At 36.8% G+C, this 26,076-nt stretch overlaps 1 protein-coding gene across 1 annotated transcript in view; it reads right to left on the reverse strand.

Moving 5' to 3' along the window:
* LOC130913803 (nuclear receptor subfamily 5 group A member 2-like) overlaps positions 1 to 18,938 on the reverse strand; it is a 32,412-nt gene extending 13,474 nt beyond the window's left edge. The window contains exons 1-4 of the mRNA XM_057832674.1: positions 18,722 to 18,938; positions 17,573 to 17,691; positions 17,107 to 17,248; positions 14,022 to 14,671 (exon numbers count right to left, since the gene is read on the reverse strand). Of these exons, the coding sequence (XP_057688657.1) occupies positions 14,022 to 14,671; positions 17,107 to 17,248; positions 17,573 to 17,691; positions 18,722 to 18,743 (933 nt within the window). The 5' untranslated portion in view covers positions 18,744 to 18,938. The remainder of the gene's footprint in view (positions 1 to 14,021; positions 14,672 to 17,106; positions 17,249 to 17,572; positions 17,692 to 18,721) is intronic.
* Between the last annotated feature and the right edge of the window lie 7,138 nt (positions 18,939 to 26,076).

Genomic DNA, 26,076 nt, shown 5'->3' on the forward strand with positions numbered 1-26,076 from the left:
TATAATCCGGTGCTGTGAAAAGAAATTACACAATGAACTTCTTCTGATATTTTGAACAGCTTTTCTACAGTAAAAACAGTCAATAGTATGGCCATTGTTTTTATTGGGTAAATATTGGAGTAGTTTTATGCGTTTTTCTGTGCGTCATTTTTTAAATAATGTGCCATATAAACACACAGAACTGGTGGATTACACAACAACTGCAGCTAAATGGTTGCTACTCTTGCCAAAAGAGTGACAACTACGGCTGTCATTGTCAAATATTTTCATAAGCGAGGTATTCTAAGGATTTTTTTTACATCGATTCATCTTATCAACAAAAAATATGTACAGTGGGGCAAATAAGTATTTAGTCAACCACCTATTGTGCAAGTTCTCCTACTTGAAAAGAATAGAGAGGCCTATAATTGTCAACATGGGTAAACCTCAACCATGAGAGACAGAATGTGGGGGGGGGGGGGGGGGGAACGGAAAATCACATTGTTTGATTTATAAAGAATTTATTTCCAAATTAGAGTGGAAAATAAGTATTTGGTCACCTACAAACAAGCAAGATTTCTGGCTGTCAAAGAGGTCTAACTTCTTCTAACGAGGTCTAACGAGGTCTAACAAGGCTCCACTCGTTACCTGTTTTAATGGCACCTGTTTTAACTCATTATCAGTATAAAAGACACCTGTCCACAAGCTCAGTCAGTCACACTCTAAACTCCACTATGGCCAAGACCAAAGAGCTGTCGAAGGACACCAGAGACAAAATTGTTGCACCAGGCTGGGAAGACTGAATCTGCAATAGGTAAAACACTGGGTGTAAATAAATCAACTGTGGGAGCAATTATGAGAAAATGGAAGACATACAAGACCACTGATAATCTCCCTCCATCTGGGGCTCGATGTAAGATCTCACCCCGTGGCCTCAAAATGATAGCAAGAACGGTGAGCAAAAATCCCAGAACCACACGGGGGGACCTAGGGAATGACCTACATAGAGCTGGGACCACAGTAACAAAGGCTACTATCAGTAACACAATGCGCCGCCAGGGACTCAAATCCTACACTGCCAGACGTGTCCCATTGCTGAAGAAAGTACACATCTAGGCCTGTCTGCGGTTCGCTAAAGAGCATTTGGATGATCCAGAAGCAGACTGGGAGAATGTGTTATGGTCAGATGAAAGCAAAATAGAACTTTTGGTAGAAACACAGATTCTCGTGTTTGGAGGAGAAAGAATACTGAATTGCATCTGAAGAACACCATACCCACTGTGAAGCATAGGGGTGGAAACATCATGCTTTGGGGCTGTTTTTCTGCAAAGGGACCAAGACGACTGATCTGTGTAAAGGAAAGAATGAATGGGGCCATGTATCGAGAGATTTTGAGTGAAAATCTCTTTCCATCAGCAAGGGAATTGAAGATGAGATGTGGCTGTGTCTTTCAACATGACATTGATGCCAAACACACAGCCAGGGCAACAAAGGAGTGGAGTGGCTTCATAAGAAGCATTTCAAGGTCCTGGAGTGCCCTTGCCAGTCTCCAGATCCCAACCCCATAGAAAATCTGTGGAGGGAGTTGAAAGTCCGTGTTCCCCAACGACAGCCCCAAAACATCACTGCTCTAGAGGAGATCTGCATGGAGGAATGGGCCAAAATACCAGCAACAGTGTGTGAAAAGCTTGTGAAGAGTTACAGAAAACGTTTGGCCTCCGTTATTGCCAACAAAGGGTACATAACAAAGTATTGAGATGAACTTTTGGTATTGACCAAATACTTATTTTCCACCATGATTTGCAAATAAATTCTTTAAAAATCAAACAATGTGATTTTCTGGGGGGGGATCCACGTTCTGTCTCTCATGGTTGAGGTTTACCTGTGTTGACAATTACAGGCCTCTCTAATATTTTCAAGTGGGAGAACTTGCACAATTAGTGGTTGACTAAATACTTATTTGCCCCACTGTATGTATACAAGTTTATTGTGAAACATTTCAAACCTCTTTATCAACAGTAACACAAAGGGTTAATAGGTTCAGGTGGTTCAGGTTCAACTACATGTCAATTGCACGCTAGTCATATCATGACTACAAAATACAATTGCCGTAATTTTCGGACTATAATGCGCACCTGACTATGAATCGCCACCCACCAAATATGACACGAAGGCATTTGTTCATGGATAAGCCGCGCCGGACTATAAACCGCAGCTGTCCTCACTGTATTTTGGGATATATACATCAAAAGATATTAACCTGTAACATTTTATTTGACAGCGGCATCATAAGACTGTCATAAGACAGTCATTATTGGGACATAACACCAAATGAGCCACCACGAAGCTTTTAACCAATTGACTGCAAAGCTTTATTGCTTCAAGAAGCTTCATTTGGCCATTACTGCTCCCTTGGGGAGACAGTCAACCTCTGCTGCCACCTGCTGTTGACACTGTCTTCATCCAAAATGCCTCCTAGCATGCACTGCAGTGCTAAAGATGTAAATAACACTCAAAATTCATGTTTTGTGCTCATTATTTCTTCAGTTACTGTTCCAGTTGTTTCATAAATTGCAAGTTATGGTATTTGGTAACACTTTATTTGACAATGGTGCTATAATACTGTCATAAGACCATCATAATTACGACATGACACTGCCATAAGCATTAATGAATGCTTATGACTGATGTCATTTTGTGTCATCCGGCAAATTATCTCACTTTTGAATGGATGTAAAAGATCCGAGCTGGACATAAATGGTGTTAGTGACATAATTTGCCGGATGACACTTAATGGCATCTGTCATAAGCATTCATTAATGCACATGATCGTGTCATGTCATAGTTATGACGGTCATAAGGCAGTCTTATGACGCCGCGGTCAAATAAATTGTTACCTATTAACCCAAATAAATCAACAAATAAGCCGCACTGGACCGTAAGCCACAGGATTCAAAATGAGGGGAAAAAGTAACAGCTTTTAAACTGAAAATTCTTATTCTTGTCACAGATTAAACCAACTACCCCCCCACCTCCATTATTCAATGATGGGTTAATGACTGATGTAATGCATAGCGTGTCAAAGAAAAGGTTTTCCAACTGTTCTATATTGATTGAAGACAAAGATATTATTATGCTTTCATGCAGCACTTTAGAAATCAGAGCATATTAAATGATGAGTGTGAGAATTTTTTCAATTTTACTTAAGCGCATTGTTTAAAACTAGCAATTTTCAAAATACAGTAGTAGAAATTTTGTTGATCAAATGATTATTTTTTACTTCTCTCGTAACAGCCAACAATCCTTCATTATTTAGATATATTTTTAAGAAGTTAACTCCTCTTTTGTAACTGCGCCATGTGAGTTTTATTGAAATAATAATGTTTTCTACCATTCTCCTGTACATACAGTAGAAAATTTGATTGAAAAACGCATTCAAAAGACACAAGTAAAATTGAAAGCTGAGCATAATAACGACATGAGAACATACTGTAAATGATTAGCAATGGTTGTATTTGTGTGTCAGGTATTATATATTGGCATGTACAGTGGGGAGAACAAGTATTTGATACACAGTCAATGGGAAAACCCATTGGCAGTTTATCAAATACTTGCTCTCCCCACTGTATGTCTTGAAACTACTAATCTCCTTCCCCAGTTGGGTAAACTATGGCACGTGTGTGTATGTGAGCGTAGTTGTCTGTAAAGTGAAGGACACGGCAGACGGTAATTCCACTGCCACAGCTCGCAATGGGTTTTGACATACATTCATCTAGCAAGGAGCTGACAGAATTACTGTCCATCTAAATCAAACATTATAGTAGCGACAAAGGAGAGGGTCCAATCTGGGCCACACACACCCATCTGCTACAGTGGGGGCCTGGGATTGAAGTGATAAAGGAAGGGGTTAAGGAAGTAAGAGGTCTCGGCGACCTTCTGAGCTTCCTCCACCAGAGGAGTTGGACTCTCAGCTGCAGCCAAAAAAATCTTCACATGCAACATGCAGATTAAAGAGAAAGTAATTTCATTGAGAGATTAATGTGGGTTTGTGTATGTATGCATGCATTAAATTTGTTTCTATACTTATTGAGTTTCACCTTTTCTACTGTTGGGGTGATATTCTTAAACAGCCACAAGCTATGATGTCATTTTTGAGACAAAAATGATTGTATTTCCTGTCTTGGATGGCCCTGATTCTCTGGAAAGAATGCCATAAAACCGACTGGGCGAAAGTCTGACCAAAATATAGAGTCATGTGCAGCTTTTCCATGACCACTCTTTCTGTATATTGTAACAATACAACAGTATGACAATAGTTTATCAAGATTAGAGCTAAGCAAATATTACAAAATTCGCATTGTTAGAAATGGGGATATCCAGATAACATTTTTCGTTATTCCATTCAATAACTCGTCAAATGTAACCAGTTAATACTCAAACTAAAAACGTGAGATGCTCCAATTTACAGATGTAATCATATAAGAATATTTCTCGAAACTAAAAACAACGTGATATGCTCCAATTTACAAATGTAATCATATAAGAATATTTCTCGTTATAACCATATGTTTCATCACACAAGCCCAGACAATTTAACAATCTATCAAAAATTCTGGGGAGAAAGAAGCGGATCTATACATCCTGCACTGATTAACAGTCACTCACAGAGACTGCAGGCTCATATTCACGATTTCACGCCCATATTTGTGATTTAAAGGGCCTATTTTCAAAAACTTAAAATTTAAATATTTTCAAAACCAAAGCCGCTAGCAACCTAAAACCAAAACAGGCATCTCCCTTAGGCATATATGACTCTCCATGAGCAGCGGTATCAAAAAATTCAAAGTCGATGCCGAATAAAATCCAGATTAATTATTTATATATACGTACGTAAGTATAATAAAACTTAAAATAGCAATAAAATTCTTAGATTCTACACTAGATGCACAAAAATCGTCAAATGCAGAGATAATCACCTATATGTTCAGGATCAATAGCAATATGTAACATATCATACACATTTTTGCTCGAAATAGCAATTTTTTTTTTGTGCAATTTTGACATGAGTTTTCAACAGCTAATAAATCACTCAATTTTCTCATCATAGACTTAATAAGTGAGGAAAGCATGCAGAATCATATTAATTTTACTCAACAAAAGCAAATTTTGGATTTTTCTGTATACAATTACAACTTATTTAGGTTGAATTCCCAATGTCACTATTGTAGTGCTTCAGTACGTCTTGCCGGCTATCTGGCCCTCCTCATTTTTAGATTGAAATATTACATTAAAAAAAAAACACGTAAATGCCAAAAAAAAAATTGTATGGACGCAGACATGTCTAAATTGGTATGTTTTTGCCAAAAACGGTCAGTTGGTTGAAAACTACCTGATTATTTGAATGTAAAGTTACGCTATTGTGTATTGATATAAAATCCAACATGGCGGCCATCACAAAACGAAGAGCTTTTTAAGTTGAAAATTCTTGTGAATAAATGAGTAAATCCAGGAATTTGTATCGATATGAACGTAAAACGGTTTAGGTTCTTGGCTAAAAGCAAAAAACGGGCAGTTATCATTCATTTTACGTAAATATTTCAAACTAAAGTTACGCTAATGTCTTCCATTCATTTTTTTCACAAGTGCATGTATGGTACTATTTTATATAATAATTACCATGAATCCTCGACCAAATCACCCTTGAGACACTCCTGCATGCTTGTATGCACTAAAACTTACGTCCTGCTTCCACATAAATTCGGAGTTAGAACGCAGCGTGTCTTTGAGTTTATCACAGTCAAAGGTGCCATGACGCTCTGCCTGGCCCGGCCCCCTAAGGGGCTGTCTTGTCAGCTGATAGTGAAGTCTATGTATGAACCTAACATTGATATTTTCCATAACGGCTACTGTAATAATGAGAGTAAAACCTTGATACAGCACACACAAACACAAGGAAAGAATGTACATAAGCAACACAACAAAATGTTTTTTACAGAAACAATAAACTGTGGTGGGATCTAAATTCGAGTTAAAGTATAATACAAGCATAAGCGGATTTTAAGAGGGGGCAGGGGGGACTGGCATCCCCCTGGTGGCCAAAAAGTGTCATTGCATGAAATTGACTTTCCTATATATATTTATATATAAAAGTTGTAAAGCAATAAAACGGCAACAATAATGAATGCAATAAAAAATATATTTTTATAATGGGTCAAAATTATTTTTCGAACAGAACATGTGACTAGCACCTTAGATGGTCATGTGCTTTGCGTATAATTTCAAAAAAAAAAAAAAAAAATAGGGTAGGGCAATTTTATTTTTAAAATGATCTTTTTTCTTTGATTGAAAATATATATATATATTTTTTTTTTAAGCAACTTTTTTTTGGGGGGGGGGGGATTGAATGATTTAGAAACAAATGTCCTCTTGATAATATGGCCCAAACACAAAAGGATTGCTTCAATCAAACTTTTTCAATGAAAAATTAAGTGTTCAAATGCAAATATTTCCATCTCAAATATTTTTTCGCATTCAAAAACATTTTTTATGATTGACATTTTTCTTTTTGAAAATATATTTTTTTAAAGCAACTTGTTTTTTGATTGAATAATAAAGACAAAAACGTCCTAGCCAAAATGTGGCCCAAACACATACCAACATTACTTCAATCAAAAAAGTTGTTTCAATCACAAAAAAAAAAAAAACAATCCCTCCCAAAAAAAAAAACAATCAAAGAAAAATAGCTTTTACATGAAAACGACCTACAATTGCCTGGGATAAAAGAAAGAGTTTGACGAGCTTTTACATGCATTTTTTTTTTGTTTCAAATTTACTTTTGCATTCAAACCCATTTTTTTTTAATTGAAGCAACTTTTTTTTGATTGAATAATAAAGACAGAAATCTACCTCCATATTGTTCCACCCAGGGGATAACATTTTTGACAGGGGTAACTGCATTGGCACGACACCGGCAGACGTACCATATTAAATGGATGACTATCTTGACGAAAAGTATTGCCTAAGCAGCCTGATTTAGAATTCCCCTCAAGAATGATGGGAAACAAAAAAAACGCTTGTTGTCAACTTATTATTATAACATTCTTGTAAGTTAATTTTATTGCTGACTCTGCGTTTCGGGGTCATCAACATGTTGTGCCCCCCCTTCCCCAAAAGTCAAACTCTGCCTATGAGTACAAGCAATACAACTGGTCACAGTCCTGCATATTTTATGAGGTAAAAAGTCAAAGTGATTCTTGAGAATGTTGAAAACATTTTATTTGATTCTAAAGACTAAAGTATCTAAAGTATTTGACTTCGGAGGATGAAAATCAAAAACCCTTAAAAAGTGCAGAGAAGTGCTTTGCATCATTTAGGCTACTTTTGTGCCACCTTCAATTTTTTGTTGTCGGGTTTTTAAAATGAACTACAACTCTGTTGATGTGCCCTTGCATGACCGTTCAATACATTCAATATGTTTCACTTGTTGGGTACAAGCAGCAAGTATCGTTATCCTGCACCTCCATGGCTGCGAGCTACTTGAGTTGCTGGTTCAGTTGTCCACTGAAAAGAAATCTTTTCACATGGTGGTTGCATTTTTCATCGTATTAGGAAAGATTTTGCATCAATCTTGACAGCAAGCAAATAAATTTTAGGGTTTTTGATAGGCCTTCATCTCTTAAGAGAGGAAATTTTAATATACTCAACTAGTAACTACACTTCCTTTGGGTTTTGTTATTAGGACACATTTACATTCAATCCACTCAGAATTTTTTTTGGAGGTGGGTGTGAATGGCATGCACAAAGAAGAAAGCCAGGGTCAGCAAATGCTTCAAAGTCAGTTTCTGATATCTATTTTCAGCTCTACTATAAATTTGCAAAATTGTACGAAAAAAGTATGCATCTTTCCTTATCCATCGTTCAAATATTTCATTCTAGAGATAAATTTGAGAACTGTCTTAGGTAAAGTTCCTTCCAAATTTCCTGTCCAGTTCATTGCCCTTGCGCTGAACCATAATGATGTTCATTGTGCACACATCATGCGCAACATCTGCCATTCAACAGGTGAATGGAAGGTCAAACCAAAGACATGACAAAGGCTAGCTTTGAAATATCGCAGCAATCAATAGCTTACAATTTTATAACAATGTGGGCGACTAGAGTGCAGCGCTGCAATGGAAGGCTGACATTCCCCCGTTATCGTCGGCATGGAATGTAATTATCTAGTGCCGAGAAACAGCTCTTTCCTCACAGCTTTGTTCTCACTGTGCACACTGGCTGCTGAATGGCCATATAACAGTTTGAATTTCGCAAGAAACATTCATATGCACCTGCGTCCATGATGACTTAGGTTTTAAATGGAAAGTGCGTTGATTTCTATTCACATTGTATGATGTTGACATAGCGATAAATAAAGAAATACTTTAACAGAAATCATGTAAACACGTCAGCACTATTTTTGTCATGATCAATCAAACAAACAATTAATGATAAAAAACATGGAATAAATAGAATTTTTGTTGTTGGTTGGTTGAAGTTTACAGGTTAGATTTATGACTCTAAAAATTATTTAATTGTCTGTTGCACATTTCATTTCCTCGTGTCACATTGTTGTTGGTTTGATGAACAAAAATCTTGTTTTGGAAGAACTTTTTGATTAACGTGTTGAGCATTTGAATCTATCTGTTTGGAATGTATGACAAGAAGCGTGGAACTACAATGCAGTGATTCCTCACTACTTCGTGCTTCAAATTTCGTGCCCTCAGTCCATCTCAGATTTTTTGTCCAATTAAAAAATAAATAAACAAATGCAGTATTGTATAGAGCTGTCCCGATCCAATCACTGAGTCTCTCATTCTCGCTCCTGCCACTTTTCTGGGTCAGGCAGTGCACGGGAGTTGCTTATTAAAGTTAACGAATATTGACAGAAAGTTAAGGTTTGATCTTGCTAGAGACGCTTGTAAACCGAGACTTCAAAGCGCCGCATGCTTCAACACCGTTTAGCGTGTTGAACAGTTGCTGGGGCAACTCATGGTGTGTAAGTCAGTAGTTTGAACGGATTTGAGTGGATTCACTCAATGAAGCATTTAATATAGACAAGCATTTTTCTACTTTTTTTTTTTTTAATGGATTGGGTGTCTACTATTTTTCTTGTATAAAAGTAATTTGGTGGGACAGTAACATGTTTAAAACATATCATAATTATTATATTTGAAGTGTTAAAAAAAAAAAACATTTATATGGCGGAAAACACAGACATGGCTGAAAAAGCAGTTTTGCACCCATCTTTAAAATGAACTGCTGTATTTTAAGCCAAACGAACTGTTGTGATTGATAGAACAATATGTCTATATGCTGCCATAGCAGTTTCATGGCACATTAAGCCCACGCACTATTTTTAATTTGTCCGTTTTACACTGAAGACCCTCGTTTACAGACACCGTGCAACCGCTTTTGTTTCAACCCAGCCATAAAAAGAAGTGATTATATTTATTATTCAAAATGTCTGTCATTTTTAGATTAGAATCATTAATTCATGTGTAATATTGTTTTTAAAAAATGACTTTAAAAAGTTATTCACTCGCATATTTTAAACTTTTAAACAAATTACGTCACAATGAAAAAAATAGTGTTTGTAAATAACATATCTACCTCATAACTATCACTTAGTTGATTTTTTTTGTTTTGTTTTGTTTTGTTTTTTTTGTTACTGTCGCATTTCCCCCGGTATTTTAGATGTTAAATAATCGATCCAAACAAAGACAAATTGAAGAATAAAAATGTCTAAATGGGTAAATATTTGAAAATGAAAATCTGGACCATTCCTTGATGTCTGCAATTTCTGCATTGCGACCCTTGTTATATTACCGTGTTTCACCCATAAAATCCCCAAAAAGTCCAGCTGTGGCCATTCACAGCTGTTTCTTGACACTCGGTGAGACATGCCACACGGAGTTTTTTGATCAAAATAAGGAAAGTATGTACGCAATAATATCTCATTAAAATCATGGTATCTTTGATTATGCTCTCTCATACTCTCACCTCAGGTTAGGGTTTAGGAGGGTTTTTTTGTTTTTTGTTGTTTTTTTTTTAATGTCCTGCTGTTCAAAATTTTTCTTCCCCCAGAAAATTGAGACTTTCAATTTTCCAGTGATGTATCACACATGCATCTAGGCCAAATTGGGGGTCTCAGAGCAGAACTTCAAGTCATATGAGTGTTTTCCGCCAAATATAATTTAATGATCATTTGTGGAAGGTGCATTCAGTACCCTTCCTAGTTCTCCACTGAAGTGACTGAAAAGTGTTTTGTTGTGTATTTGAAATACGGTTTGTACAGCCCATTTATAGTTTGAGGCCTGAAAATACTGTAACATGTTTTATGCTGTTAAACTCATGTCACTGGCAGCAGATTTCTGTTTATTGACTGTCAGTGTCGCTTTGATTTGAATTGTTGTGTCTTTGTGTGTGCCCTGCGACTCACTGGCGACCAATAGTCTGCCTTTCGCCCACAGAAAGCTGGGATATAATCCACCATTGCAGTTTTTAGATAATGCCCAGTGGTGACTCCAAAATATATACAGTATATCATTAAGACTGATTTAACGCTCGCATTGACAAACTTTCCTATTTTAACTCAAATGTTATATGAACTTGCGACATTATGGCCAAATAAGGCAAATACCACATTGGCCCGAACATAAGACGGCCCTGATTATAAGACGACCCCCTCTTTTTTAAGACTCAAGTTTGAAAAAAGACTTTTTGAACACCAAATTTTTTTTTTTTTTTACAGAAAATAATTACAGTACATCCAAAACAAATGTTTATAACAATAAATTTGAGAGAAAAAGCACGTTATTTTGCCTCATTCAAATCTTAACATCTGAACACTTAAATGTGTAAACTAAAGTGCAATCACATTCGTAAAAGAATGGCTTCTGGTTTTTGAAATGTAAATAAACCGATCTATTGTGATAAAACAACAAAATTGCAATAACTGCATTCACCATCAAAGTGAAGTCTAACTGTAACTGTAGTCTTGAAACAAATCTGAATTAGGAAAAACATTCCAATAAAATCATGCAAACTGGTAAAACTTGAGAGTAGCTGAGATCTGTCATGACAGAACATCGCTTCAATGATATCCGGCGCCATCTAGCGTCGTGAAAGGGTATAATGTCTAGACTGCGAATATAAGACAACCCCCTCTTTTCCAATCTTATTTCAATGCAAAAAACACCGTCTTATATTCGGGCCAATACGGTAATTCTTAAGGTAAAAAAACACAAAGGATCACACTCACTATAAAAGTTATTTTCAATTCAGGATTCAACCCAGTTAAACCCAGAAAAAGTTTAGTTTTACTGATGCAAGTAGAAATGATCCATTCTTAAATGACAAGCTGAAGCCTGAAAATTACAATTTGCATAAACTGTGCGCCTTTTCCCCTATGCTTATGCATCTACTAAGCCAAAGCATGAAGGTATGAAGCGGTGAGGGATGGCTTCAAATCATTTTTATTAATTTTATTAATCATGAATCATTTTTATTAATTAGAAGAAGCAAAAAATACCGCTCAGGGTTACAATGCAAGCGACACTGCCAGCAGCGGCTAGTGTGCAAAACCTTCAATTTACATGGAAGAATCGAATATCCATCAAGTACATTTTGATTGAATCAATATCAACGTTTTTTTACTTCCTATACTCAAGTACAATGTAAATGTACAAACAGTGCACAACGTTACCGTGCTTAATAATAATTTTAGAACTAAAAACTCTTTCTCGGTTTGAAGAACAGTCGCGCATGTTACACCACTGTATTTTAAGGGTGATGCCTGTCAAGCTAAGTAATTCTTAAAGGACAAATGTGACTAAATATTGCCATCTAGTGTATTTGTTGAGCTTTCAGTAAATGATACTGTAGCCATGCCCAAATGCATGATGGGAAGTGGAACCATGACTGTGCGTAGTGCTACCAATTGATATATCTTCTCTGCGTTGGGAAATAACATAGGGTGTTAAGAAAACAGATCAATTACTGCCTTGCTTCACCTTGCTTCCGACGATATTTCTAATCGTAAGGAGAAGGATTGTAAGGCTTTAGCCAATTAAAAAAAGGCTCCAAAGGCTGCTAAAATTCACTCTACTCATTTTACGCTGCCTTTTAGCTCTCTATATAGGCAAAACGGCGCCATTACAGATTGAGCGCGACAATGCGTGAGGGGGTCGTGTAGCGCATGCATTATTTGCATTAAATATTTTAACGTGATGCATTTTTTTTTTAAAATTAACTACCGCCGTTATTGGGATAAACTTGATAACCCTACCTTAAGCATAAACTAAAGACTCTGGATGAGTGTACCATATTATGTCTGTAACGTTAAATACAATTAGAAAACGATTTAATTTAAAAAAATATATATATATTAAAAAAAGGCATGTCCGATATTTTTTTGCCGATTCCGATACTTTGAAAATGACGTGATTGGACCCGATCGATGCCGATCGATCGGGACATCTCTAGTGTTATATTATATTATATTATATTATATTATATTATATTATATTATATTATATTATATTATATTATATTATATTATATTATATTATATTTATATATATATTTTTTTTTTTTTTTTACTTTTGTTTCGTGAAGAATCCAGAAAGCGTTATTTGATTGTGGCTTTCTGAAAAACAAGGAATTTTTACATTTAGGCACTCCTGCAATCGTCACACTTTTTCTGTTACAAACTGACCCCGGCCCCTCATCAGAGAAGGCAAAAGTTATGTGGCCCTCACAGGAAAACGTTTGGGGACCCCTGGACAAGAGGAGGAACCAACTACCCACACAGGGAAGAACTGCAAAACTGCTTTCTGCTCACACCCAAAGAGTCTCAAGACAACAATGATTTAAAAACACTTGTGACAATAGGCGCTCGCTAAGAGAAAGCAAGAGAACATATAAACTATAAATGGAAGTATATAGATGAATTCATATTTATTGAAGAACTACGGTAGCTTCACCTCTTGATATTGTGATAATGAATTAATCAATCAGGGGCTTGTGTCAACCTCCTCATCCTTCAATCCATCAATTTTTAAAAGTACAAGTGTCTCCATTAGAGCCATGCATAAGACTTGCACACCCATACAAATTACATACCCTATTCGGATTTATTTCATTTACTAAATCGATGCACGTTTTTCTGTCATTCCTAATTTGTGCTGATTTATCTTATTTACTGAGACAAGGGGTTGCAATATGACAGTCATAAAGCCGTTTTTCTTTTTTAAAGTAAGAATTTTTGGAAAAGTGTTTTTGCATTACAACAAAATAATACATAATTTGAATACAAACTTCATCCATTTTTCTTGTATTATATAGTTATGGTTCACAAAACTATATATTAACTGATGTTTACTGTTTAAAAGCGTTTTTAAAAACTTTAATACTGCATTTGCCCCTTAAATTGTCCGGTAAATAGCAAGTTGAGCTCAAACATCAGAAATGTTTACCACATGAGGAATACATTTGTGAATAATAATAATGATAATTATTATTGTCATTATAACAACAATAACAACAAGCCTTACATGCATTCTAAATTTATTAACTCCACCGATTCTGTAGGATTGATTGAACTGGATTTTCTCATTTCTAGGAGGCGCTAGGGAGCAGATTTTTTTTCACGCCCATTTTGTCACCTCACATTACAATTTTCGCTGCATCAGATTTTTCCTCCAACTCTTACAACTTTTATTTTTAACTGGAACAGCCTCAAATAATCATTTGAAGTGGCAGGATAATAATAATAATCATAACAATAATCATCCTAACCGTAAGCACCAGAAATAATAGCCTCCTTGCAAAACTGACTTCGTTGCCCACTCAGGCCCGAAAATCATGCAATGATGATAATCATAATCATAATATAAATCTGTCAACAATTCAATGTGTTGTATATATGATGGATTTTACTCGTGTCCTAGTGTGCCTTTATATGCAAAAGAATCATATACTCGTAAATCGAATCGTATACTCACCCTGAGCTCCTTGAAAAAGATGCAGCTGCGAGCCCACTCCACGATGGAGAAGAGGGTCTGGTCAGCCATGCGACACATGAGGCTGAGGGCGCTGGGCTTCTCCAAGCGGCCTCGGCTGCCCTGCTCTTGCTGCAGATGAGTAACGATTTTATTCTGGACCACCAGCTCGTCCGGGTCACATCGCAGCATCTCCAACACAAGCGGCGGCAGGCTGGGGGGCTGCGGTGAGGCCGAGGGGTATATTTCAGGGTAGGCGTATCCTGTTAGAGACTCGGGAGAGCTGGTGTAGTCGGGGCACTCTGCTTTGATGACCCTGCTGGGGAAGGCTGTGTATTGGTACTGGCCGCTCAGGGCCACTTGGGACTGCATGCCCAGGGCCGGCGGGGCATAAAGGTTCGCCTCGTAGTCTGTGGGGGTGATAGAGCATGGGGTGGACGGGAGGATGTTTTTGGGGATGACTGGCATGCTGTTCAGGGTTCCGCCGAAGCCGTAGTCAGCGTGGAGCGGAGAAGCGGACGGAGGGGCTGCGCTCTCCAATTTGAAGCCATTGGATCGTATCAAAGCCTTTTTCTGTTGCTTCAAGGCCCTGTCCCTCTTGTACATGGGCCCGAATTTATTCCTCCCCCCACGCATGCGATCTGCACGCACCGCTGCCAAAAAGAGCCCAACAAGAAATCAAGCACAATGTTGGAATTCATCATGACTTTTTCTGTTCAATTTGCTGCTTATTTTACCACAATGCTCAATTTAACGGACAAGTAACTATTTCTTGTAGTTTAAAAAAAAAAGTATTAATTATTATATATTTTTATTATGTTATTACTATTATTACTTTTGGTTCTTTTTATCTATATTTTTGCACACAAACATAATTGCTTAATTTATAAAATATGATCAAAACAAAATTATCACAGCAAGATGACTTTTTTAAAATAACATGCTGCAGTTGATTTTATACTTGTATTTTTTTTTATTCTATTATATTTTATTATTTCATAGTATTTAAATCATTGCCTGCCACTGACAGCAGTGCCAGCCTCCCTCTCAAAATGGATTGGCGGTCTAGCGTGGTCAATAGAATAGAATAGAATAGAATAGAATAGAATAGAATAGAATAGAATAGAATAGAATAGAATAGAATAGAATAGAATAGCCCTTTATTGTCATTACGGTTGAACAATGAAATTGTTGAGCATCTCCCTTTACAGTGCAGGACAAAAAAAAAATCTCGAAAGTGGCTTGCAAGAATAAAGTCTAAAATCCAAATAAATATAAAATATGTATGAGGTATAGTCCTACGTATGTTCATATAGTGCAAATAATTGAAGAGAGGTACCAGCAGTTGACAGGGAATGCATTGAATATTGCACAAGTTAAAATCTAGAAAGTTGCTTGCAAGAATAAAAGAATACAATCTAAATAGTAAAAAATATGTATGTTCAGGCAGTGCAAATAATTGAAGTAACAGCAGTTGACAGTGAAGGCATTGAATATTGCAGATTAATATTGCATGTAAATAAGTATTGCACATAGAATATTTGTGAATAGGGGAGGCAATGAGTTAAATGTGTGCCCTATAAAGGGTTAAACGCATGGAATTAACACAGACACACGCACGGATATACACACACGCGCGCGCGTTGGCTTCCCTATTAGGGCTGAGAAGATTCCCAAGAGTCTGCACTCCTCCTTGTATAGCCTAAATAGAGCTTTTGATTTAAAACACGGGAGTCTCCACAGTTTTATCAGTAACTCCAGAATGTGTGCTTTTTCCTTGCTTGGAAGAAGCAGGTGCTTTCTCGCACGGCTGTCTGGCAATTAATCCCATCTCACGCGAATAGGAAGTGATGACTGAGTCACTGCCCTAAAAAGTTTTGGGCTATGTTGGAATTTTATGATTAGAATGTGTTAGAAAACGCTACAAATTCTGAACGCAAATTCATTATAACAATAATTTGACCAATGTGTTACTTTGAAACCAATGAAAAGTCACTTTGGAATGACACATGAACATTCATTGTTTCTTTAACATTCATAGGGCAAATGATCATAATTTTCACACACACAAAAAAAAGTATAATAAAAAAGACCAGACGTCCATCACATTTTGAGCATTGCTATTAACATTTGATGTGGCCTGCATGTCCCATGTGTGATGTCCACATATCACTCATTATTTTTACATGTATATTTTAAGGCGAAAAAATAAAATTGACAAAATATCAATAAAAGCATAATTAATCAAATTAAAATGAATAAAAATATAATTATACTCTGTCAAGGCCCCCAATATTATTATTCTTATTATTTCCTAGTATTTAACTTATTGCCTGCCTTTGACAACGATAGATGTCCAATTCATTTAAACTGTGAAGATTGCCTGCATGTGAATACTCATGTTGCAATGCCATTTACGGCTCTAGACGTCCAATCCGTTATGAGAAGGTAGGATGGTAGCGATCACTCGTGAATTATAGCTGCTAACCCTCCCAGTGAAAATGAATTAAGTTAAACATATACGTGGACATCACATTTTGTGCATGGCTATTAACATTTGCTGTAGCCTGCATGACCCATGTGTGATGTCCATATGTCACTCATTATATATAATATGTATTTTAAGGGAGAAAAAAATAAAATTATAAATTAACAAAATATCAATAAAAGCATACTTAATCAAATGAAAATGAACAAAAACATATTTATACTCTGTCAAGGCCTCCATTATTATTATTATTATTATTGTTGTTGTTGTTTCCTAGTATTTAACTCATTGCCTACCATTGACAACGATAGATGTCCAATTCATTTAAACTGTGAATATTGCCTGCATGTGAATGCTCATGTTGCAATGCCATTCACGGCGCTAGACGTCCAACCCGTTATGACTGGGTAGGTTGGTGGCGATCACTCGTGAATGATCGCTGCTGATTCTACCAGTGAAAATGGATTGGAGGTCTAGCGCCGTCATGAAATGAGTTCAATGAGTGCCCTTTAAAGAGTAAAATTCCACCAATCATTTGCCTTTTTCACTTCAGTTATGAGCACAAAAATAATAATGAGAATAATAAATAAGCAAACGTACCTTCTAGTCGCATCCCGACGTTGAGACATTTTTGAAAGCGACAGAAAGGACATCTCTTTCTCTGAGTCTTGTCGATTTTACACTCCTGATTTTCAGCACACGTGTATCTCTTGTTGTTTTGCACTGTCCTTTTGAAAAATCCCTTCAACAACATTCAACACGTTTCAACATATTAGTATTTTGTCATTTTTAAGTATGCAAATATTTATTTTGAAAATATTTGATACTCTCAAACATTCGGTCTGGCCATAAATACGTAAATTCAATAATGATAAAATATGATGAATACAAAACTATACAATTGGTCTGTAAAAACAGAATGACTGAGATCTTAAAAACTTTTGAATATTTAGGTCAGCATTAACATTGACCAATGCAAAAACTAAATCTTTAACCTCAGCTTCCTTTTTAACGAAATAAATCTTGTTCTTATTTTTATTTTTGCAGCACTGGAATGACTGTTTACCTTGCAGCTTTCACAGGTGAGCAGCCCGTAGTGATACCCGGACACCTTGTCTCCACACACAGGACACAACTCTTCCAGATCGTCATCATAAGTGTATTCCATAACCTTCAAAGTCACACCTGTACATGCACATACACGCACGCGCGCACACACACACAGCCACGCACGCACGCGCGAATACCAAGGACATTCAGAACACGAGTGTACAATATCAAGGCTGCAACTGTAAAGCACATTTGAATTAGTTGTGTAATATCTGAAGTCATATTTTACCTTCTCTAAATAAAATTCCTTTTGTTCGTATCAGATATGTAATCAAATCTACAGTACAGTTTTTTATGATTACACTCTTAATTAAATTTAATTCCTCAAATGTTATTCCGGTGCTGATAAACAATTGGTAAAAACTGGAAACATATAATGTGTGTATTAGGTATAAATGCATAGCTCGTTTTTGAAATTCACAAAATTATTTTAATCTTGTCTTTAACATAATCTCAGATTATTGTCGTTAAAAAAATCTAATAAATTATGGTTATCGTTTTGTTTAGAGTGACGCTGTTGCATTCACATGGCGTTGTGGTAGGCCAAACACAATTAGCATACCAATCAAAATACCACAAGTGTGGTGGATAACGAATGAATGAATGAAAATAATTTCTACACCATTTTGTTATAATTATTCAATTTTAAACAATTACAATTGCAAAAAAAAGTTTTATGTCCTCCAAAGCACATTTTTTAAAATTACATCTCAAGAACGCCTACATTTTATTTGGAAGGACTGATGATTTCAAGGCCACTACCTATTTTATTTTGGGCATCATGAACCTGTAATAACACATATATTCAGCGTTATTGATATTTTAATTATATGAATGACCAAACAGAATTTAAAAAACGTTGATCCGTTGTTGTTGGAAAGTGGCATTGCATTAATATTCACGTTTTACCATTTTAGTATAAAAAAAAAAAAAAAAAAAAAAATTCTTCTCGTTTGCCTAAGTGCAATCGATGCTGTTAAGAATTTCTTTGCAACAAGCTTGACAATGAAATATTTTTCTTCGTTTTGGACTGAATGAACAAGTGACTCCTGGCCCCGAAGCACATCGCGACAGAGAGAATTCCGGGAAAAGTAGAGAACCTTACCGTGAGCCTTGTCTCCCAGCATCTGAAGAGAAGGCTGCAGCCAGTCTCTATGATTGTCTGATTATTAAAATGTGGACGAAGGCGTTTCTGCAGTCTTGCATATGCTGCTTAGGACAACGGCAGGAGGAGACCAATAAAGAAAAAAAAAAACGTCTGTAACGGGATTGGTTTGGGTCTCTCCCACAGCCTCCTAGCTCTACTGTCTTTCCCTTATCGCAAATTTATGTTGCTCTGCTGCTGCTATTGGTGGACAGAGACTCACGTGGTCGCTTATAGTTGCCTCCTGGAAAATGCCTGGACAGGAGAGAATGGCGTTGATTTAAGCGACTCACACCATGAAGTATAAATATTTTCAACCTATACAGATTTTTAATTACAGGAGGAAGGCTCATTCATGTAATTCAAATTATAATTAATAAGAGATATGGGAGTAAGAGATATGAACGAATTGAATATGAATTTTTGTATGTATGTATATATTTGGGGGGGGTGGATGGGTGTATATGTATGTAGTGTATGTATACATACGTTTGTATACATTAATTTATATTATACAGTTACCCTACATATTTGTCACATACATACACGTACGTACGTACATACATACATACATACATACATACAAACAGTGGGGAAAATAAGTATTTAGTCAACCACTAATTGTGCAAGTTTTCCCACTTAAAAATATTAGAGAGGCCGGTAATTGTCAACATGGGTAAACCTCAACCATGAGAGACAAAGTGTGAAAAAAAAAAACAAGAAAATCACAATGTTTGCTTTTTAATAAATTTATTTGCAAATCTTGGTGGAAAATAAGTATTTGGTCAATACCAAAATTTCATCTCAATACTTTGTTATGTACCCTTTGTTGGCAATAACAGAGGCCAAACGTTTTCTGTAACTCTTCACAAGCTTTTCACACACTGTTGCTGGTGTTTTGGCCCATTCCTCCATGCAGATCTCCTCTAGAGCAGTGATGTTTTGGGGCTGTCGTTGGGCAACACACACTTCCAACTCCCTCCTCACCCCGTGGCGTCAAAATGATAACAAGAACGGTGAGCAAAAATCCCAGAACCACACGGGGGGACCTAGTGAATGACCTACAGAGAGCTGGGACCACAGTAACAAAGGCTACTATCAGTAACACAATGTGCCGCCAGGGACTCAAATCGTACACCGCCAGACGTGTCCCCCTGCTGAAGAAAGTACACGTGCAGGCCCGTCTGCGGTTTGCTAGAGAGCATTTGGATGATCCAGAAGAGGACTGAGAGAATGTGTTATGGTCAGATGAAACTAAAATAGAACTTTTTGGTAGAAACATAGGTTCTCGTATTTGGAGGAAAAAGAATACTGAATTGCACCATACCCACTGTGAAGCATGGGGGTGGAAACATCATGCTTTGGGGCTGGTTTTCTGCAAAGGGACCAGGACGACTGATCTGTGTAAAGGAAAGAATGAATGGGGCCATGTATCGAGAGATTTGGAGTGAAAATCTCCTTCCATCAGCAAGGACATTTAAGAAGAGACGTGGCTGGGTCTTTCAGCATGACAATGATCCCAAACACACAGCTAGGGCAACAAAGGAGTGGCTTTGTAAGAAGCATTTTAAGGTCCTGGAGTGGCCTAGCCAGTCTCCAGATCTCAACCCCATAGAAAATCTGTGGAGGGAGTTGAAAGTCCGTGTGTCCCAACGTCAGCCCCAAAACATCACTGCTCTAGAGGAGATCTGCATGGAGGAACGGGCCAAAATACCAGCAACAGTGTGTGAAAAGCTTGTGAAGTTACAGAAAACGTTTGGCCTCTGTTATTGCCAACAAAGGGTACATAACAAAGTATTGAGATGAACTTTGGTATTGACCAAATACTTATTTTCCACCATGATTTGCAAATAAATTATTTAAAAATCAAACAATGTGATTTTCAGGGTTTTTTTTCCACATTCTGTCTGTCATGGTTGACGTTTACCCATGTTGATAATTACAGGCCTCTCTAATCTTTTCAAGTGGGAGAACTTGCACAATTAATGGTTGACTAAATACTTATTTGCCCCACTGTACATACATACATACATACATACATACATACATACATACATACATACATACATACATAAAAAGGAAAAATGTTTTATATATTTCATTTGATAAAATCCAAGCAAAGTCACTGGGATCCCCACTGAGTTGTGGTGTATGTGAATGGGTCATTTGTACTGGCAACCAGTCAAGAGTGTAGTCAGCCTCGTGTTCATGAACTGGGTAAAATGTAAAGAAGATGGATGGATGCTTTACGTGAGCGATTCCAACACACCATGTGTTTTCTCATACTTTCTGAGATATTGCACCCTTTAGATACAATGAATATACTATATTAATTTTTTATTGATATATTCAAAATCATTAATGAATGAATTCTCACCTCAGAAACTTTAAGGTTTGCTTTATAAATGTGTTTAGCATGCTTTTGTATCCAGGCCTATCATCAGCGTTGTGCTATGTACTATAATGCATTATACATAATGTATGTATAATGTATTATAGATAGATAGATAGATAGATAGATAGATAGATAGATAGATAGATAGATAGATAGATAGATAGATAGATAGATAGATAGATAGATAGATAGATAGATAGATAGATAGATAGATAGATAGATAGATAGATAGATAGATAGATAGATAGATAGAGAGATAGAGAGATAGAGAGAGAGAGAGAGTTATTTTTTATCTATTTTTATTATATATATATATATATATATATATATATATATATATATATATATATATATATGTGTGTGTGTGATACATCTCTGGAAAGCCTGAAGGAAGGAAGAAATTTTTTAAAAATTAAACACCTAAACCCTAACTTGAGGTGAGAGCATCAGCGAGCATAATTAAAGACACCAATGATTTTAATGAGATATTATCGCGTACTTACCTTGTTTCAATCCAAAAACTCTGTGTAGCATGTCTCACCGAGTGTCAAGACACAGCTGTGAATAGCCACAGCCTGACTTTGGGGGAATTTTATGAATGAAACACGGTAATATAACAAGGGTCGCAATGCAGAAATCGCAGACATCGAGGAGTAGTCGAGGTTTTTATTTTTCAAATATTTACCTTTTTAAACATTTTTTCCTTCAATTTGTCTTTGTTTGGATCGATTATTTATCATCTAAAATATCGGGGAAAATGCAACAGTAACAACAAAAAAAGCACAATTAAGCGATAGTTATGAGGCAGATATCCATGACTTTTTAACAAACGCCATTTTTTTTCATTGTGACGTAATTTGTTTAAAAGTTTAAAATATGAGAGTGAATAATTTTTTTTAAGTCGTTTTTTGTTTGTTTGTTTTTTTAGCTAAATATTAGACATCAATTCATGATTCTAGGCTAAAAATGATGGACATTTCAAATAATAAATATATTTACCTTCTTTTTATGGCTAGGTTGAAACAAAAGTGGTTGCAGGGTGTCTGTAGACGGGGGTCTCCAGGGTAAAACGGACAAATTAAAAATAGTTCGGAGGCTTCATGTGCCATGAAACTGCTTTGGCAGCATATAGAAATATTGATGTATCAAACACAACAGTTCTTTTGTCTTAAAATACAGCAGCTTATTTTAAGAGGGGTGCAATAGTAGAAACTGCTTTTTCAGCCTTGTCTGTGTTTTTCGCCGCATATAGTCCCCTAAACTGCTCATTTTTGAGAGGCATGTTTACAGACATAATCCATCTTAATCCCGGTACAACATGCTGAGGGGAGAATTGGTGGCATCATTTATTCATAATTGAAAAAAATTAGTGTGAGATCTCAGAAAACTGTTGTTTGAAATTTAGAAATGGTTGCCACGGGGGCACATCTTATGATATTTGGCAATTTTCTCACATTTTAGGATGTTTGAACTTCTTCAAACTTGAAAAAGGAAAAAAAATGAAATGGAATTAAAATTAAAACATTTTTGCATTTTTGTAATGCTCGTAGCACAATAAAAAGAGCAAAAATGTTATTAATCTTTTTTTTTTTTTTTTTTTAATCCAAGTCTCTGTTTTTAATTGAATTGAATGATGGATGCTGTAAGTATACAAAGTATGGAAATGTGACCTTCAGTTGTTTTATTGGTCTGCCCTCACCAGTGAACCTATGGTGTTGCTGGTTTTACGTTAAAGCATACACTGTACCTATTGACCCATTGTCTGCTATGAACAGCCAAAGTTAGTCATTTTTTGGACATAAGGCCCACCTGACATGGCACACATACCTACTTTAGCAAGAAAATTTTATTTGTTCATACTGTATATAACCCACAGATTTCCAAATTGTATTCCGGAATACTTACTTTTAAACTAGTGCTGTCAAATTTATCGCGTTAAAGAGCAGTAATTAATTTTTGTTAATTAATCACGTTAAAATATTTGACGCATTTAACGCATGCGCGGAATGACCCACTCATGCATTGCCTCAAACAGCTTACAATGACGCCGTTTTTGCACATTGAGAGCTAAAAGGCAGTGATATGCAAGTGGACACATGTGTTCATTGGACCGCGCCTTTTATTGGCATAGGCTTTGGCAAATCTTTCACAACGAACATAACTATTGTGGTGAGCGACGTGGGAAAGAATGACAGGAGATGATATTTTTCTTAACACGCTTGAACACAACACAGAACATATACCGTTTGCAGCCACCACTGACAGTCATGGTTGCCCAACTTCCCATCATGCATTTGGGTGGAACAGTTAAGTCTCTACAGTATCATTTAGTGAAAGCACAACAAAATAATATTCCTATCTCTCAAAAAAAATAGCAATGCAAAATACACATAAAACTTACTCAGACTTTGCCTTGGCTGGATCTCTCATTAATTTAAAACTCACCATTGACACCTTGTGGTGTATTTCAATCACTAACTTACGTAGTTAATGACACTGTGGAAGAAAGGCAGGTAACCCATGTGACGTCCCGCTCAGTGACGTCAACAATGGCGAGCTATTATTTTATTTTTTTGATTGAAATTTTTACAAATTTTATTAAAATGAAAACATTAAGAGGGGTAATTACTATAACTTGAACTCACATTAAGAACTACAAGTCTTTCTATCAGTGGTTAATAATGTTAATGCCATCTTGTGGATTTAATTTCTCATCCGAAAATTATTTGATGTAAAATTATCTAAAACAGGTTGGATTTACAGTGGGGCAAATAAGTATTTAGTCAACCACTAATTGTGCAAGTTCTCCCACTTGAAAATATTAGAGAGGCCTGTAATTGTCAACATGGGTAAACCTCAACCATGAGAGACAGAATGTAGGGGAAAAAATAGAAAATTACATTTTTGTTTTTTAAAGAATTTATTTGTAAATCATGGTGGAAAATAAGTATTTGGTCAATACCAAAAGTTCATCTCAATACTTTTTTATGTACCCTTTGTTGGCAATAACAGAGGCCAAACGTTTTCTGTAACTCTTCACAAGCTTTTCACACACTGTTGCTGGTATTTTGGCCCATTCCGCCATGCAGATCTCCTCCAGAGCAGTGATGTTTTGGGGCTGTCGTTGGGACACACGGACTTTCAACTCCCTCCGCAGATTTTCTATGGGGTTGAGATCTGGAGACTGGCTAGGCCACTCCAGGACCTTAAGATGCTTCTTACGGATGCTGAAAGACCCAGCCACGTCTCATCTTCAACGCCCTTGCTGATGGAAGGAGATTTTCACTCAAAATCTCTTGATACATGGCCCCATTCATTCTTTCCTTTACACAGATCTGTCGTCCTTGTCCCTTTGCAGAAAAACAGCCCCAAACCATGATGTTTCCACCCCCATGCTTCACAGTGGGTATGGTGTTCTTCGGATGCAATTCAGTATTCTTTCTCCTCCAAACACGAGAACCTGTGTTTCTTCCAAAAAGTTCTAATTTGGTTTCATCTGACCTTAACATTCTCCCAGTCCTCTTCTGGATCATCCAAATGCTCTCTAGCAAACCGCAGATGGGCCAGGACGTGTACTGGCTTCAGCAGGGGGACACGTCTGGCAGTGCAGGATTTGAGTCCGTGGTGGCGCATTGTGTTACTGATAGTAGCCTTTGTTACTGTGGTCCCAGCTCTCTGTAGGTCATTCACTATGTCCCCCCCCTGTGGTTCTGGGATTTTTGCTCACCGTTCTTGTTATCATTTTGACGCCACAGGGTGAGATCTTGCACGAAGCCCCAGATCGAGGGAGATTATCAGTGGTCTTGCATGTCTTCCATTTTCTAATAATTGCTCCCACAGTTGATTTCTTTACACCAAGCGTTTTACCTATTGCAGATTCCGTCTTCCCAGCCTGGTGCAGGTCTACAATTTTGTCTCTGGTGTCCTTCGACAGCTCTTTGGTCTTGGCCATAGCGGAGTTTGAAGTGTGACTGACTGAGGTTGTGAACAGGTGTGTTTCATACCGATAATGAGTTAAAACAGGTGTCATTAATACAGGTAATGAGTGGAGCCTCGTTAGACCTCGTTAGAAGAAGTTGGACCTCTTTGAGAGCCAGAAATCTTGCTTGTTTGTAGGTGACCAAATACTTATTTTCCACTCTAATTTGGAAATAAATTCTTTAAAAATCAAACAATGTGATTTTCTGTTTTTTTTTCACATGCTGTCTCTCATGGTTGAGGTTTACCCATGTTGACATTTACAGGCCTCTCTCATATTTTTAAGTAGGAGAACTTCCACAATTGGTGGTTGACTAAATACTTATTTGCCCCACTCTTATTGCATAATTATGAAATTCATAACCACTTCAAATATAATTATTAACATGAAAGATATTTGTTTGAAAGGTATGTATGTTATATACTGTATATAATGATAGGCTATCTTGCCTCGAGCCTGAAAGTTGCTCATCTGTGCTATCCAACTGATTGCTCAGCAGAAGTTGCAAAGCGGAAGATGAGGGAGAGAAGTTATAGCAATCAATCTGCCTCACCTCTGACCTCTCAGAGTCACAACAAGGTCCTCGATTTGTCTGAATCCGTGCCTCTGGTCAACAGGGATCACAGACCAGAAAACAAGCCTGGCTTACCAGGAGAGGGGGCCTCGTGCTAAGTCGAGCCCTCTGTCACTGGGACCGAGAATGATGGTCTATCTGTTGTTTGTCTCGAGCATGATTTTGTTTTGCAAGTGTGCTGTGGCTAGGTCAGCAGAGCCCCAGCATCAGACAAGCTCTGTCTCTGTCTCCAAGATATATTTGTACAATAAATAAAGGCAAGGGATAAGGCCAAGCTCATATTTTGACTTCATCATTTGTATTTTGTTTAATGTACCACTCCCCGACAAACCACCCCAACCCCCTCATAGGCATCATCACGTGGAAAA

Source organism: Corythoichthys intestinalis, chromosome 3, assembly GCF_030265065.1.
Source record: "Corythoichthys intestinalis isolate RoL2023-P3 chromosome 3, ASM3026506v1, whole genome shotgun sequence".
NCBI classification, from domain to species: Eukaryota; Metazoa; Chordata; class Actinopteri; order Syngnathiformes; family Syngnathidae; genus Corythoichthys; species Corythoichthys intestinalis.